Source organism: Martes martes, assembly GCF_963455335.1.
Source record: "Martes martes genome assembly, chromosome: 16".
Lineage (NCBI taxonomy): Eukaryota > Metazoa > Chordata > Mammalia > Carnivora > Mustelidae > Martes > Martes martes.
In genome coordinates, this window is record NC_137904.1 from 29,404,474 (window position 1) to 29,422,110 (window position 17,637).

Here is a 17,637-nt window from a genome sequence, read left to right on the forward strand (position 1 = left end):
AATAATAATAAATACTAGCAACTAAGCTGTAGACTTGCTACTCCAAGGAAAATCGGTTGCTCTCCTCTCAACAGCAAAGGTTTAAGAATTTTAACACTTACGTGTTCATCACATTTCAACATCTTGCTTTTCTTTTTCTTTTTTTTATTTTTTCCTTTGGTGGTGTTCTCTTCAGAATTTGCCCAACATTCAACACAACTATCACCATCATCCTCTTTGTCTTCACAGTGATGAACACAAGAGTCGTCACCTGCAGAAATCAATAATCTCTTATTTATGTGCTTTAATCAGCCATGTAGTAGAAGTAATTGGGAAGCTTCATCTGAACCTACCGTGTTCATCATGATTACAAATGCCTTCAGTGCAGGCAACATCCGAACCCTCCCGAGAACCTGTTTCACTCCCTTCCATGCTAGATGAATATCCACAATCACTACCATTACAGTGTGGTGATAAGCCTGCGAATCAATCAGTTGAGAGTTACAATTAAGATACCAATAAATACATTACACAAAGAGTGAACCAACTGGAAACTACAGAAAAATTTCAAAATTGATGGCTTACTGAAAACAAAGTGAATTAAGTAACAAAAACATGATTAGGGGTTTACAGTTTTTTGTTTTCATCAAAAAATAACTGACTGAGCCACCCAGGCACTCCAAGAAAAAGGAAATATTAAGTGTCTAAGTTACAGGATCGCTAAAACTTTTTTTTTCTCTAAAACTTCTTATATCTATTTTATTTTTCAAGTTTTTTTTTTTTTTTTAAGTAATCTCTATCCCCAATGTAGGGCTTGAACTCATGAGCCCAAGACCAAGAGTTGCATGTTTTACCCGACTGAGCCAGCCAGGTGTCCCATTTACATTTGAAAAAGAGAAAAAAGAAAGAAAGAATACTGGGGTGGTGGGAAACCTGGGTGGCTCAGTTGGTTAAGCATCTGCCTTTGGCTCAGGTCATGATCCTGAGGTCCTAGGATCGAGCCCCACATTGGGATCTCTGCTCAGCAGGGAGTCTGCTTCTCCTCTCTGTCAAATAAACAAAATCTTAAAAAACAAAAAACAAAAAACTGTAGAGGCCCCTGGGTGGCTCAGTTGGTTGAGTGCCTGACTCTTGATCTCAGCCCAGGTCTCACTCTCAGGGTCTTGAGTTCAAGCCCCATGTTGGAGCTCCACGCTGGGCGTGGAATCTACATAAAAAAGAAAAAAGAGGCGTGGTACAGTAGGTTAAGCATCAGACTCTTAGTTTTAGCTCATGTCATGATCTCAGAGGCGTGCGACCAAGTCCCACGTAAGGCTCCACTCTCAACACGGAGTCTGCTGGATATTCTCTCTCCCTCCTTCTCTGCCCCACCCACTCGTGCTCTAAAATAAAAAAATAAAAATCTTAAAAAGAAAAAAACAAAACTGTATCTGGTTACCTTTCTTTATTTTAGGGGACCCCAAGAGATTGCCACTGCTAGGACAGGTACAGGACGTATTTTCATTGGTAACAATGACTTCTACACAACCATTACCATCTTCAGTGCTGCCACAGGCTTTGCAGCTGTTTTCTATGAAGTCTGTTTCCTTTAAGGATCAATATTAAGAGACAGTAAAAAATCTTACCTTCATAATGGATACATTTTAATTTCCTTAACATCAACCAATTAGACAGGAGCTAGGAGATTAACAATTGAAAAAATTATTCTCATAAAAAAAAATCACTAACCCACTGATCAAGACTATGAAACAACTAAAAGCAAGTTAAGAGTTAATGGTATCAGGAAAGTCTAGGAAAGTAGTTCTCAAAGTGCAGTCTGCTGATTCCCTAGGTCAAAACTATTTTCATCCAAATACAAGATGTGACTTGCTGTTTTCCACTGTATTGACACACTGATGGCACAAAAGCAATGGTGGGGAAAAGTTGCTGGTACTTAGCACAAATCAAAGCAGTAGCAATCAAAGTGTACTAACAGTCACTATATTCCTTACTTGACAAGCACCCTTAGGAAATCAGTAAGTGGATACACAACAATGTCTTTGATGAAGACATTAAAAATATTTTTATTAAGTATCAATTCATGAGTATATACCTTTTTAATAGTCTATGTGACAAAGAGGAAGTATGCTTTAATTAAAGCACTCTTGCTGCATACCAAAGTACAATGGTCGTCTCAAGGAAGAGCACCTGAGCAACTGTTTGAGTTATAAACTAAACCAGATGTTTTTTTTTTGATCCTGGAACATCAATTCTGCTTCAAACAATGAGAGACAAACTGTGGTTATTCAAACCTAGACACTTAAAAGACATTTTCTCAAAAAAATGAAGTCAGCCCATCACCTCAAGGAAAACAATGGACCGTATTTGTGGTCAGTGATTAAAAATTTAAACTTTCAAATCACAATCAAAATTTTGAAAACTTATATACAGAAGCACAATAAGCTTGAAGTGTCCCACTACTTAAAGACCTTTCTTATGAGATCAGCAGTGGTTTTAACATGATTATGTGATATTATGTAAAGAAATGTCAGTATCTGGCAAGATCTGCATAACTCAGTATATCCGTATCTTTCAAATGACCAATGCATGATGTTACAAAATCATGCATGAGTAAAAGATCTATTCAAAGTGCAAGACTGACTAATGGACTTTAATTTAACTGAGTTATGAAAAGGTCACTGATAGGTGTCAGGTTCCATATCATAACTAATCTTTAAGACACTACCTCTTGTTGAGTTGTAATGCCAAAGAAAAACAGCCACAACTATCTGAAAAAGTTTGTATTAAAATATTCCTCTCTCTTCTGAGGCCAGACTTTCTTCATATGCTTCAACTAAGCAACATATGGAAACAGACTAAATGCAGAAGCAGATCTGAGAATCCATCTAATTCCTTTTAAACTAAATATTAAAAAGATCTGCAAAAATATAAAATAATGCCACTCTTCTCACTTCTTTTTTTGGGGGGAGTGGGGGTGGGACATTTAAAAAAAATATTAATCATGTTAACAAAATAGAAGGGCTTATTTTTAAAAATAATTTAAAATTTCTCCATTTTAATTTCTAATACAGTGAATTTTGTTAAGTATAATCCATATAAACAAAAAGCACATCGGGCCCTATAATTTTTAAGAATTCAAAGGGGTCCTGAGACCAAAAAGAACTGCTCTAGGTCATGCATGGAGTTAATTTCCCCATTTGATCTAACAACACACTAAGATCAGGTAAAAAGATAACTACTGAATATTATAAAAAGAATACATGACATTAAAAATTTTGGCTTTTACCAATTATAGTAGGAAAAAAGCCAATATACAAGCTGCAGCTCGTCACATTCTGGAAAAGCATGGTAAAAATGCCAAAATCTAGCAAAAAGCAATACTACATAATAATGAGTCAAAATTATGGAATATTACCTTCTCTTGGCTTACTTCCTTTTCATCTGCTGCTTGTAAGGGGGTAGGAATATCACATACACACTTATTTTTTCGTCTATTCTTCCGTTTTTGGCGTTTCTTTTCTTGCTTGAGTTCTCTTACTCGTTCCTCCTCTGAAAATTCTTCACAAAGTTGTTCTAATCGGCTAATACCCTGTACTTTTTCCACAGTCATCTATTAAAAAACAAAGTTGAGAATAAATATTGGTCAGAACTTCCTTTATTTTCCATGGAAATTTTCATTTGCTAATTCGATTTTTTGAACTCAGGGCTTTAACTCGAAACCGTGAGTGAGAAGACCTGAGCTGAAATCAAGAGTCAGACCTTCAACTGACTGAGCCACCCAGGTGCACCTCGCTTGCTAATTTTAAATGATACCACACACACAGGTAATTCATGTTGCAATTTTACAGGGCATCCCCACAAAGAATCTTCAATTTTAATATTTTAAATGATGACATCTTAAAATCCATAGCAAGTGAATATACCACGAATCCCTACAGGAAAGGCAGACTCATACACACTCCTATTCCAAACTGGCAATAGTCTAGTTTCAAATTTCAAAATTTTTAACACAGCAGAGTAAATATTCATTTCTTCACACAATGAGAAGACTATTTAACCTGATTAGATGACCTAGTTTCTGAAGTCACAAACATACAGAAAGAAAAGGAAACAGAAATGTGTTCACCAAGAACCAGTACAAATCTCCTCAGACTCCCCAGAACAATGTTTAAAGCTCATGGATGGGCTTCTGAAAAAAGGGTTTATAGCTTTCATACTATTCTCAAAAGGGATATGTGACCCAGTTAGGGTTAAGAACATGCCCTAGAATGTAACAAAATGTTCACTAGCCAATATTTTATGTGCTGACAGAGTAGAAACACACCCCCCCAAAAAGTTACCAAATCATAAGCACTAAACCCAATACCAGCAATATAAAGAGGCTACAGGACATCAGCAGGCAAGCTGAGACTCATTAAAAGTTTCTAATTTTGTTGCTTATTTTGGGGTTGCTTTTAACTTTTCATTAGATATATTTGATAGCAACATCTTGCTAAATAATCATAAACTTCAGTTTTCTACTCTGAGAAGTCTTAAAAACCAAAGCTGGCAGAATAAGAGGACTGAAATACAAAGAAAAATCCACGAACCTCTTCTAAATTCCAATTCCCCTCCCTGAACCCCTCCACATACATGACACTATCACTGGATCACAGGCCTCTGAGGTAAAATCAGACTGGCAGCTTATATTAACATTTAGTCTAATAATGTGACTAAGCAATCTTAGACACTGAAGCAGCCTACTGTTCTTACCTCAAAACTCTTGCGTAAAGCATCAACACCAAGATAGAAAAGCATCTGCCATGTTTGCTCCTCTGCTCGTAGTTTTTGCCAGATTCGATGCAGTCTTTCATAAAGATGAATTCCCAAGCAGGTCAGAACTTCCTCTTGAGCTATATCTATTGTCTTAGCATGCCTTTCTCTTCGCCTGTGAAGGAGAATAAATCATACATAATTCCTAATACCCTTTACTGAAACACTAAGAGACAGATAAACTTCTTCAAGTTCAGGTTTTAAAATACAATTTGCATATGTAATATCAAGCCAGTTATACATTCAAATTCAATATACATATAAACATAGAAGCACACATGTATATAACCAATAAGAAATACACATGCAAGCAGAACTCAGTCCTAATATTGCTAAAAATAAGATAATTCAGGAACTGGCCCTGAAGAGATTTTTTTTGCGGCACAGAGAAGTTATATATGTGTCCAGCTCACAGGTAGGCATGACAGCTCCTTTCACCTTCCAATTTTAACAAATGCCTACTTGCTTTGTTTCTTTTTTTTTGAGGGGGAATGGAGAAATGCCAACGTGATTCAATCATGGACAAAAGCCCTCCAGGCTAGTCTTCAGTAGAAGTGTTCAGGAATTTCAGTTGTAAGTCTTCATGTTTTAAATGGCTAGCAGAAAGTAGGCACTCAAATGAGAGCTGATACACAAAACACAAAGGAAAATGGGTTCAATTTATTCTAGAACAACTTTCTCTGATATTATTTTCACGACAAAGCCAGAGATAAAATTTTAGGTTCTTATATAATTCAGTAATAATATACACAGTTCATGAATTACACTCAATAAAGTATTTAACCCCCTGCTGCAAAGACCTTTCTTCCTATGCAAAAACCATCATTATGAACAAAATTTAAACATGGAAATGCATGGATGGAGGGGGTAAATCCCTTCTAATCATTTTCTAGTGAAAATGATAATCTATAATAATGAAAGTGGAAAAAAAAAAGTCTATCTACTTCAAGCAACAAGGAGCAGAGGACTGAAATGGAACACCACATAACACTTTCTCCCTATTTTTACTCAGTCAAATGCATACTTTAAAGAAAGCAGAATCTTCACAGGCACACTTTAATTTATACGTATATCATATGTACTGAGGCAAAAGGTGATGGAAATAAACTTTCAGTAATAAAATGAAGCAAAGCGCTAGATAGCCCATTCTAGCAAATTACATACTCATACCCTCCTGCGAACTCTGGCTCAGCACGACCCAAGAGATGTGCAATGAAGTCTGTTTCACAGCAAACGTGTATGTGCCGTTCGTGTGGACAGCACCGCAAGCCTTCATAAAGTGCAGCACAGTAGCCCTTCTCTTTGCTGCAATCAAGTTCACCAATAAGGATATTGTATGCTCGGAGGACTTTATTTTTGCAATCAGTGCAAAACCTGTTGAAAAGAAAAACTTCAAAATTAAGAACTAGCTGCATAATTATTTCATGAAATACGTTAACAGTGTACTAGAAAATGACACTCCCCTACCATGTGGAGCATTAAAAAAAAAAAAAAATCCTCCAGACACACATTTAAAACATACACTTGTAAGAGAAATACAAATTTAGGGATTACAGTATAGCTAGAGCTCCATTTGCAAATAAATGATTTTTTTTTAAAGATTTTATTTATTTATTTGTCAGAGAGAGAGTGGAGGAGAGAGTGAGCGAGCATAGGCAGAGGGAGAAGCAGGCTCCCTGCCAAGCAAGGAGTCCGATGTGGGACTCGATCCCAGGACGCTGGGATCATGACCTGAGCCAGAGGCAGCTGCTTAACCAACTGAGCCACCCAGGCATCCCGCAAATAAATGATTCTTAAATGAAAGAGACACATGAAAAGAAGAAGCCACAAACCAGTGACTCAAGAATCCCACTCCTTTCAGTCTCTGAAAACAGTTGTGCTATCTTCATTCAGTAAACCTGAATCCACATGTTACTATGACATTTTAATATCTTACTAGTTAAACATAAGAAAGAGGGTAGGGGCAAGAAAGTAGCACATGTAGTTTTAGTTTACTAGTAATTTCCAAAAGTCAAATTTCTTTTTAAAAAATGCATGTTTCTCAATACATAATCACAATATTGACAACATACACATAGAAATGTAGTCTAAATTTCAGTTACAAAAGTGTAGAAGAGAAAAAAAAGAGTGTGAACACAGAGGATGATGACATTTTATTTTAGAAACCAAATATTATTCAATCAGAAAGAAAAACAGAACCTTGTTTCTTTAGCTTTGATTTCCTGAAACAAGAAAGAACTTGGTCTGATAAAAAAGATCATAAAATTAATAACTGCATCTCTGAGAAGATCAGCTGTGGCGGAATGAGGAAATTTCAATCTCTTTATACTCATCTCCTTAGCTGGCCTCTTCTGTTACAATGGCTTCAGCCAATAGGTGTACCTCTCACCTCTATAGCTCTTGTTCAAGTCTTCTGCCCTTGCCTGAGGACTAAACCCATACTGTAAAATGGGAGACATCACAGATGTACAATAGGCAACATGTTTTAACTTCCTCTCCAAAACCAAGGGCAACATGAATGTTCCCTTACAAACCTATTAAGAACATCACCATTCATACAGTCACCCAGGAAGAAAACCTCAGTTAACCTCCAACTTCTTCTTAGGTCCTCTTTTAGGGGTGGAGCCAACTGGTAACAATTTTTTCTTACATCTCTTACAGGTCTTCTTTCCAATTCCCCCTGCCCTGTTTTAAACTGCCTTAGACAATTTACCCTGCTCCTGTACACATACCATATAGACAATGGACTACTGTGAACAAAGCAGATTATGTCCCTACTTCAAAGTCTTGTTTCTTCTGCTTCCTCCCCACCCCTTTCTGCATCCTTTTCCATCTGCCTAAATCATGTCCACCTTTAAAGATGTCTTCTGCAATTCCCTTAACTAGAATTCAGCCTTCCTCTGTCTTCCTATATTTGCAATTTACACTTCTTACTTTATTTATCCTTATACTGCCACACATTAGTTGATGCACACATTTCTTGAAATGAATACATGTTAAAATAGAGTCCCTAAGCCCAATTAGTAAACACAAGCAATAATGTTGACAAGTTAAATCACCAATGCACTAATGCTTCAAAAAACACAGAAATATGCAAAAATTAACACAAAATGGACTAAAGACCTAAACAGTAAGACATGAAACTACAAAACTCCTAGAAGAAAACACTGGAAGAAAAATTTCATGCACTGAATAGGGGATGATTTCCTAATCTTCAGGAAAATGTAAATCAAAACCACAGGATACTACTTTATATACATTTAGTATAGCCACTATTAAAAAAATAGAAAACAACATGTGCTGGCAAAGATGTAGAGAAATTGGAACCCTTGATACTGGTGTTGCTGAAACTGTAAAACAGTGCTGCCAATAAATGACAAAGAGTATGGCATTTCCTAAAAAAGATTAAAAAACAGAACTATCGTATGATCCAGCAATCCCATTTTTAAGTATATATCCTAAAGAACTGAAAACAGGATCTCAAAAAGATATCTGCACACTCATGTTCATTGCAGCATTTTTAGAAATAGCTAAGATGTAGGGGCAACAACCAAAATGTCCACTGATAGGCAAATGCGGTACACACATAAATGGACTATTATGCAGCTTTTTTTTAAAAAAGATTTTATTTATTTATTTGACAGAGAGAGATCACAAGTAGGCAGAGAGGTAGGCAGAGAGAGAGGGAGGAAGCAGGCTCCCCGCCGAGCAGAGAGCCCGATGCGGGACTCGATCCCAGGACCCTGGGATCATGACCTGAGCTGAAAGCAGAGGCTTTAACCCACTGAGCCACCCAGGCGCCCTATTATGCAGCTTTAAGAAGCATATGTAGCATCATATGCTACAGCATGGATGAACTCTTGAGGACATTATGCTAAGTGAAATAAGCCAATCTCAGAAAGACCAATACCAAATGATTCCATATATGTGAGTATTTACAATAATCAAATTCATAAAAAACAGAAAACAGAACCCTGGTTGCCAGGGCTTGGGAGAAGGGGTTGATGGGGAAATTGTTGTTCAATGGGTATAGTTCCAATCATGCAAGATGAAAAATTCTTGGTATCTACTGTACAACAATGTGCATGTAGTTAACAATACTGTAATGTTCACTTAAAAACTGTTTAAGAAGTAAACTTTTTTTTTTAACCACAATAAAAAAAGTCTATCCCTTGTGGGGGAGAATAAAGACGTGGATGCAGAAATAACAAATTCTTCTGTGTGCTTGAGTTATAAAAGATTAAGTTTACATTTTCAGGTAAATAAATGGTTAGATGTCATAGAGTAGCAATAATAAAACTTGAAAATATTTTCCTCTTATTTTACTACTTTAAATCCTCATAGTAGTTTAATCTTTGTGCATAATCTTTAATATTTGTACATAATCATAAGTAACATAAGCATAAGTAAACAGCAATTTAAAAATACTATATATAAGGTATAAGAATGAAAATGATTTTTCCTGTTTTCAAAAGAAAACCTGCACATAAAAGTAAAAAACATTTTTTAAGGCAGAAGTTTCACAGTTTAACACATTTTTTTTTTTAAGATTTTATTTATTTATTTGACAGACAGAGATCACGAGTAGGCAGAGACGCAGGCAGAGAGGAAGGGAAGCAGGCTCCCCGCTGAGCAGAGAGCCCAATGCAGGGCTCAGTCCCAGGACCCTGGGACCATGACCTGAGCCGAAGGCAGAGGCTTTAACCCACTGAGCCACCCAGGTGCCCCTAACACTTTATTTCGAATAATTTACTACCATAATACTTAACTGGCCAGTGTTATAAAATCTTTATTTTAAGTAGGCTCCACACCCAGCACCAAGCCCAGCATGGGGCCTGGATTCACACCCCTGAGATAAAGACCTGAGCTGAGATCAAGAGTCAGACACTTAACAGACTGAGCCAGCTCAGTTCCCCATCAAATTTTTATTATAAAGTACTCAAAAAAGTCCACTAAATAAAATAGAACTGTCAAAAAGGTACATTATTCAGATACTTTTTAAGATCTTTTTTTTTTTTTTTTGACAGAGAAAGAGAGCGAGCAAGCGCACAAGTAGGGAGAGCAGCAGGCACAGGGAGAGGGAGAAGCAGACTCCCCACCGAGCAGGGAGCCCAATGTGGGGGCTGATCCCAGGACCCTGGGACCATGATCTGAGCCAAAGGCAGACGCTTAACTGACTGAGCCACCCAGGTGCCCCCATTATTAAGACATCAGAAATCATTTTCAACTGATTATACATACCTCAAAAACTCAAACTGGACCTAAAACAAGAACTAGATACATAGGAATAACAAGCATTTGCAAATCTGGCATGTGAACATTCACTAATGTGCTTACTATGTGCCAGATATTGGGTTTTAAAAATATTATATATAATACATTCACATTTTATTTATATATTTTAAAATTATTTTTAATTAACATATAACATATTATTTGTTTTAGGGGTACAGGTCTGTGATTCATCAGTCTTACACAACACCCAGCACTCATCACAACACATACCCTCTCCAGTGTCCGCCACCCCACCACCCCATCCCCCCACCCCTCCAGCAACTGTCAGTTTGTTTCCTAAGATTAAGAGTTTCTTGGCGCACCTAGGTGGCTTAGTCGTTAAGCCTCTGCCTTCGACTCAGGTCATGATCCTGGGGCCCTGGGAACGAGCCCTGCATTGGGCTCCCTGTTCAGCAGGAAGCCTGCTTCTCCCTCTCCCACTGCCCCTGCTTGTGTTCTGTCTCTCCTGGTCTCTCTCTGTCAAATAAATAAATAAAATCTTTAGGAAAAAAAAAAGAGCCTCTCATGGTTTGTCTCCCTCTCTGGTTTCATCTTGTTTCATTTTTTTTCCTTTCTTCCCCTATGATCCTCTGACTTGTTTCCTAAATTCCATGTATCAGAGAGATTCTTTTACTTTCTCTGACTTACTCTGCTTAGCGTAATACCCTCTAGTTCCACCCATGTTGTTGCAAATGGCAAGATTTCCATTTTTTGATGGCTACATAATATTACACTGTGTGTGCCCCACCCCGCCCCCTTCCACAACTTCTTTATCCATTCATCTACTGATGGACGTCTAGGTTCTATTGTGGAACCTAGCCAGATGTGGACATCTGGCTATTGTGGAACTCCTGCCATAAACATGGGGTGCAGGTACCCCTTCAGATCACACATCTGTACCTTTGGGGTAAGTACCCAGTAGTCAATTGCTAGGTCATACGGTAGCTCTATTTTCAACTTTCTGATGAACTTACATACCGTTTTTCAGAGTGGCTGCACTAGCTTGCATTCCCAGCCACATACTATTCTAAGTAAGCCTGACTGTGTATCGTCTATCCCCATGACAAATTTAATCCTACAATTAATCCGTACTATCATTATTTTTGTCTTAAGAAGGCACAGAAATGTTAAGTAACTTGTACAAAGTTATAATTAGTAGAACCCAGATTCAAAGCAATCTTTCTTAATCATACTTCTCCCCACCCTTCATATAGTTATTAAATAGATTCCACCTTCTCAGAGCCCTAAAATATTGCCACCCCAATAAAGGAAATATCTACAACCATTACAGGAAACTCCTAAACATCAGCTCTTATAACTAGCCATTTATCACCCGAAAAAGCTATCTTTTGGATGGACCAATTAATGTTGAATATAGGGATCAATTTGTATTGAAAAAGGAAGCAATCTATAATGGACCTAGATATATAAATGTTTTTTGTCTGTATAATCCTTCTCCAACAAAACTGCAAATACTTGACATATTCTCTACTCTCTTGGGTATAGTCAACCAAAAAGGCAAATAAACAAGGACGTTTGTAACTGAAAAAAGAAAAACACTGAATAAACTTAGTATGCAGATTAAGTCATTAGCTCATTGCCATATAAACATCAATCTTTTTTTTTTTTAAAGAAGGGAAACTTTTTTTTTTTTTTAAGATTTTATTTATTTATTTGACAGACAGAGATCACAAGTAGGCAGAGAGGCAGGCAGAGAGAGAGGAGGAAGCAGGCTCCCTGCTGAGCAGAGAGCCCGACGCGGGGCTCGATCCCAGGACCCTGAGATCATGACCTGAGCCCAAGGCAGAGGCTTTAACCCACTGAGCCACCCAGGCGCCCCTATAAACATCAATCTTGATAAACCATAGTTTTTATCATTCATGTATGTTTTCTAGAAGTATCCCCAAAGTAAGTATGTATTTATGTCCCAGGTCAAAGAACACAAAACCACACACCAAACATGTGACGAATTTACATTAAAAGAGTACAGCTCCCTCCTAGAACACCATCTCTAGATGGCTCCCTTATCAGCTTCCTTTCCTACTGCACTCTCCCTCCCTACAAATTTCCAAATGCTAATGACACTTAGAAAATTCCTTTGTAGGGCACCTGGGTGGCTCAGTCATTTAAGCATCTGCCTTCAGTTCAGGTCATGATCCCAGGGTCCTGGGATGGAGCTCCACATTGGGCTCCTTGTTCAGCAGAGAGCCTGATTCTCCCTCTCCCGCTGTCCCTCTCCCCCTTGTGCACTCTCTATCTCAAAGAAATAAAATCTAGAAGGAAGGAAAGAAGGAAGGAAGGAAGGAAGGAAGGTAGGTGGGAAGGAAAAAAGGGAAGAAAAGAGGAAATTCCTTTGTAAAATAGTATTCTAAAAAGAAAAACCTGAAGTTACTTTTTCAGTACATGAACCACACAAATTCCAACTCTATTTTTAGGTCTTGATGAACAATTATAGAAGAAATCATTCAAAATATTACTAAATGAAAGCTGCTAATTTAAACTTTAATTTTGAAAATGACACCATGAAATGCTTCTATCATAAAAACAAGGAATACCAGAGTTTCTAAAGTGATTCAGTAATTTACTCAACTAAGTACACTTCACTGGCCTGGAACCAACAGGTAAAAATTACAAAAAGAGGAGGTGCCGGGGCGCCTGGGCGGCTCAGTGGGTTAAAGCCTCTGCCTTCGGCTCAGGTCATGATCCCAAGGTCCTGGGATCGAGCCCCACATCTGGGCTCTCTGCTCAGCAGGAAGCCTGCTTCCTCCTCTCTCTCTGCCTGCCTCTGCCTATTTGTGATATCTGTCAAATAAATAAATAAAATCTTAAAAAAAAAAGGGGGGGGGAGATGTTGGCTCAACACAAAAAGGCTAACACTGAGAGTCATCCCATAAAGAACTGCTTATCCTAATATTAAGCTCTGCCTAGCACCAGGTATTAATGGGAAGACTGGAGTGCTATTACATGAAGGAGGTAACAGGTCAATCTGGATAACTGAGAGAGCACTACGGCACCTTCCAACTATATTGCAATGACGTTCAGACTTACCTGTGTTTTCGTAGGTAAGTTTCTAGTGTTTCTAAAAGACAACTAGAGTCAATTAAAACTACTTCATCCCTGCATTCTTGGGACATTAGTTCCCATACGTCCATCCAACAACCTCTGCAGAAAGAAACACATATTAGTCAAAGGAGGACTAGATAAACATTAAAACATTAAAAAAGGCAGAGTAAAGGATTGCTTGATTTTACCTGGCTGTTCCCTGGAAAGGTCCATAATGGAAAATGATCCTACACTTGCTGTCCTTCCTGTGGTCTTCACTACTTCTCTTATCTGTACTTAACTTCTCTGAACTGACACTGCTACTGCTCCCTTCACTGTAGTACAGTATAGTACAAAGCTTAGTGACACTCAGATAATCTGAAGGAATAATTTCTATAGTCTAAATTAAAATCATGAACTCTTTAATACATTTATATTAGTATAAGTTTACAAATTTGTATATAATTACATATTCATTTTAGACATATTAAAATATTAAACATACACTCATACTTTTATATAAAAATTTCTGCTCAACTATTAAGTTTATCTGACAAATTTAACAACATTTACATTTATCAAGGTACCAACTCATTAGATACTAAGCATTTCATAAGCAAATCTACTTGGAATGCTTTAAAGTCAACACGGCTAAAAGAAATTATATTTTCACCTATAAACTTGGTCAATCTTCCACAAATTGAAAATTCTAGTAAGTTTTGTTCTTCTTAATGTGATTTTATATCTAACCCATGGCAATAAAACTCAATGTTTTGTACCTTCACATTTGTAAGTAGCGGAGGAAAAAAAAATCAGATTAATCTAATCATAGTAAATAAATTTTTACATTAACTACAATAAAATTTTACATTTACTAAAATAAAGACAGCACACTAAGAGGAACATTTTACATTTTACACAGCCTGTATCAGTAATAAGTACTGTATAAATAATTTTTTAAAAACTTCCCAGACTCTCCCTCCCCCACAGGTTTCAGTGTGGCATTGGTCCTGCATTGTGCTTTGTTGGCAGATGTACATTCCAAAAGAAATATGTGTCTATATTCCATTCAATGATAGTCTTCTTGATATTTCATGATTCTGAACAACTGACTCCTGCCTGTTCCTCTGCAGGTCTGTCTACAGTCCCAGAAATGTTACCTTGGATGCTTGAGATGGAAAAACCTCTGAATCTTTACTTAACCTTCTCTATATAGCTGAATAGGTACTTCTCAACTCCCTGCCCACCATTCAAGTTCATCCGTATAATTCAGTTCCCTATTCCCTGAAACAAGACCTCAAGCAAGGTTCAGCACCCTAATTTGAAACAAAGACCTCAACAACTGCTATCTTCCATGTTCTATCCTTCAACTCTCTATGCCTGTATTTCCTCTCTTTCTAATTACGTGTGAGTGATCCATAATTTCCTAAAACTGATTAACTCTCAATCTCAAGTTTTCATAATTCAGGAAAAGGTTCATGAAATCAGTGTGGGATTATTATATCATCAGAACACAAGAGCATTAATCTAAGAAATAATTCTAAAAAAATGCTACAGTTAAAATTAAGACTTTATCCATAACCACTCTCGACTTTCTATCACTCCATCCTTTCAAGATCAAGATTTCTGAAAAAGAAGTCTTTCCACTGCTGTACTTTCCTCTCATAGCTTAATCCACCATAACCTTAGATTGCAATCACTTTTCTACCCATTCTTATCTGGATTGTTTCCACTCAACCACAGATTTGGTCATCAAGATCACCAAATACCACAGTGTTGCTATATCAAATGGACACTTCTGGGTCCTTGATGATTCAGGAGCATTCAACATAGCTGAACACTCTTTTCCCTTGGCTCCCTCCTACCTCTCTCGCCACTCTTTCTCAAGTTTCTTTACTAGATTCTTTTCTACCAATAAGCTGAATTCCTCAGCATTCTTCTCTCTTACTCTACTCTCTCTAGGTAGACTTTATATACTATTCTCTAAGATAATCTTCAGTCTTCAGTTACAGGCCTATAACTGTAGCCTAGACTTTTCTTCTGGATCTCAAACTTACTCCCAAGTAGCCAATAACTTGGGTTTACTTGCATGGATACAAGAATACTCTCAAAAAGAAGGCTGAAGCTGGATTGTTGCCACTGATTAGGTTGAAACCTAATCAACTGTTAACACTTCCTTGGAGAGAGTCTAAACAGAAAAAGGGGGGGGTGATAAACAGTGGAAATGTGTAAAATGGAGAGTCACAGTATCATACAATGGCAGTAGCCATCCAAAATGGAGGAGGGGGGAGTCTTGGCTAAGCACACTGTACTCCCTGGCCTGCTATCCACATGGCGTGTGGAAATACCTGAAGCTCCCTTAGGAGACAGTGCTCAAGATCAACTCATACTGATTTCATAATTCAGCAAACCACTTTCTAAAACATTTGGCTTCCCATGCGGTGGGACTGTTGCTGAAGGGGAATGTGAAGTCTGCGGAGGTTTGTTTCTGTTTTTAAACTGAAAGATAGGAAAACAGAGCTGTATGCCGATTTAACACAAGTGGGTAACTGATAAAGCAGTCACTGAGAAATGGAACCTGGAGCAAAGGTAGAACTGCTCTTTGAAGGAAGGTACCAACGAGAAGCTATGTAAGATGCTGAGGTATCTGTGCTCTTTGGTTCCTTGATGAAGAAAATTCATAACAAGAAAATCAGAAGGCAGGCTTTTTGTAATAGGTTACTACTCTTGTGGCTTTAGCCAACAGGTCATTCAGGTAAAGATTAGTGTCTAATGAGAAAACTAGACTGACTTTTACGTTTAGAAAGATAGGAATTCTCTAAAGATATTTGTAAATCAGTTGTGTAAAATACTAATTTTCTTTCGATAACCACTTTAAGTTGTGTGGAGCTTTACTGCAGTTTCAGAGTACTTGCACATTAGGTACCATATACTTTGTGGTTCAGTCTGGATCCTGATTCTAACAAACCCATTCTTTAAAAAGGCCCTTTTAGAGAAAGACGTGGAAATCTAAATTGGGTATCAGATTATTACAGTTAATTCTTTTAAGTGTTATAATGGCAGTGTCATTATGAAAGAAAATGTCCATGTATTTAGAGATGGATGTGGAAATATGCAGGAGTAAAAAGGTGTGATGCCTGGGACTTGTTTTAAAATACTTCAGCAAAAAAAAAATAGTAATTAAAAAAAATAAAATAAAGTACTTCAGCAAAGAAAAAGATGGATAAATAAAACAAATGTGACAAATCTTGATAATACTACTAAATCAGGGTGACGATATCTGGTAGGAAGGAAGGTTGCTGAATAGTCTAACTTTCCTATACATTAGGCAGTTTTCATAATAAAACTGTTTTGAGATTTTGTTCCTGAGTATAGGAAAACAAACAAACTTGCTAATAGATTATCAACATACCACCAACTGGTCATCCAGGTCTTTTATCAGGAAGGAAAAAGTCTATACACCAATGATGTCAGCACTACTCATGAGATATTCAAAAACTAATTTTTTAAAGGCAATCCAGTATTGTTTTATATTATCCCATTCTCCTCAAAACACAAGTTACTTCTTAGAAGCCCCCCCTTCAAATTCAATAGCTTTTCCTTACCACCCCCAACCTAAAGCAATTTTGTAGGGGGCAAATATAACAATGTGCTGGGAGATGAGGGCAAAAGCAGCCTTGGACATTGTACTACCTAACCAGAACAAAACTACAAATTAGTTACATAAATACACATTGCTACAACTAATCCAAGACTTTTTTTTTTAATCCTTGATAAATTATTAGGGAGACCTAGAGATAAGAAAGACAAGAAAAATAATTTATACATTATGACTATTATACAGATCAAAGAATTATGTCACTACTTTGAAAAACTCAGTATTGGCTAAATAAATTTTCATAAACATCTCAACTTCCTTCCTTTGAAACATATTTAATATAAGAAAAAAAAAATCAAATCTATACTGAGACCCTACACAGTCTCAATGCAAAAAGGCCTTACAGAATTAGGAGACAGATTTCTTTTAACCTATGTTACAGTGTAACTAATTGATAAAGTAAAACTAACAGTGTTTTTTTTGTTTGTTTCACTAAATACAATCAACATTTATAATCTTAACAATTACTAAGGATCTTCTTGACAGTCAATTCTACTTACCCCAAAGGTTTTGGTTTGTGCGTATCTAAGGAGTGCAACTGACATCTCTTGTTCTTTTTACTTTTTGGAATAGCATCTATCATGTCATTAAGTTTGGACCTAATCAAAAATAAATCATTAAAAGTTTGATTAATATCCATTTTTCTTCAGAATTTTCAAAATCTCTATTTATTACCTTTTAGTGCAAAAGTGTATTTCAAGTATTACAGACACATCACTTACCTTGAAAATTTCTCATCAAACAATTTTTTTTTTTTTTTTAAAGATTTTCTTTATTCGACAGAGGGAGAGATCACAAGTAGGCAGAGAGGCAGGCAGAGAGAGAGGGGGAAGCAGGCTCCCTCTTGAGCAGAGAGCCCGATGCGGGACTCT

General features: G+C 37.0%; 1 protein-coding gene across 3 annotated transcripts in view; it reads right to left on the reverse strand.

Moving 5' to 3' along the window:
- GGNBP2 (gametogenetin binding protein 2) overlaps positions 1-17,637 on the reverse strand; it is a 34,011-nt gene that overhangs the window by 3,572 nt on the left and 12,802 nt on the right. Inside the window, exons 5-13 of one of the 3 annotated variants that reach the window (XM_080827555.1) lie at positions 17,266-17,364; positions 13,317-13,442; positions 13,114-13,227; positions 5,956-6,165; positions 4,732-4,906; positions 3,395-3,589; positions 1,418-1,565; positions 333-458; positions 102-250 (exon numbers count right to left, since the gene is read on the reverse strand). In XM_080827555.1, the coding sequence (XP_080683681.1) occupies positions 102-250; positions 333-458; positions 1,418-1,565; positions 3,395-3,589; positions 4,732-4,906; positions 5,956-6,165; positions 13,114-13,227; positions 13,317-13,442; positions 17,266-17,364 (1,342 nt within the window). The remainder of the gene's footprint in view (positions 1-101; positions 251-332; positions 459-1,417; positions 1,566-3,394; positions 3,590-4,731; positions 4,907-5,955; positions 6,166-13,113; positions 13,228-13,316; positions 13,443-17,265; positions 17,365-17,637) is intronic. The other 2 variants (XM_080827557.1, XM_080827556.1) reach the window with 2 other exon arrangements.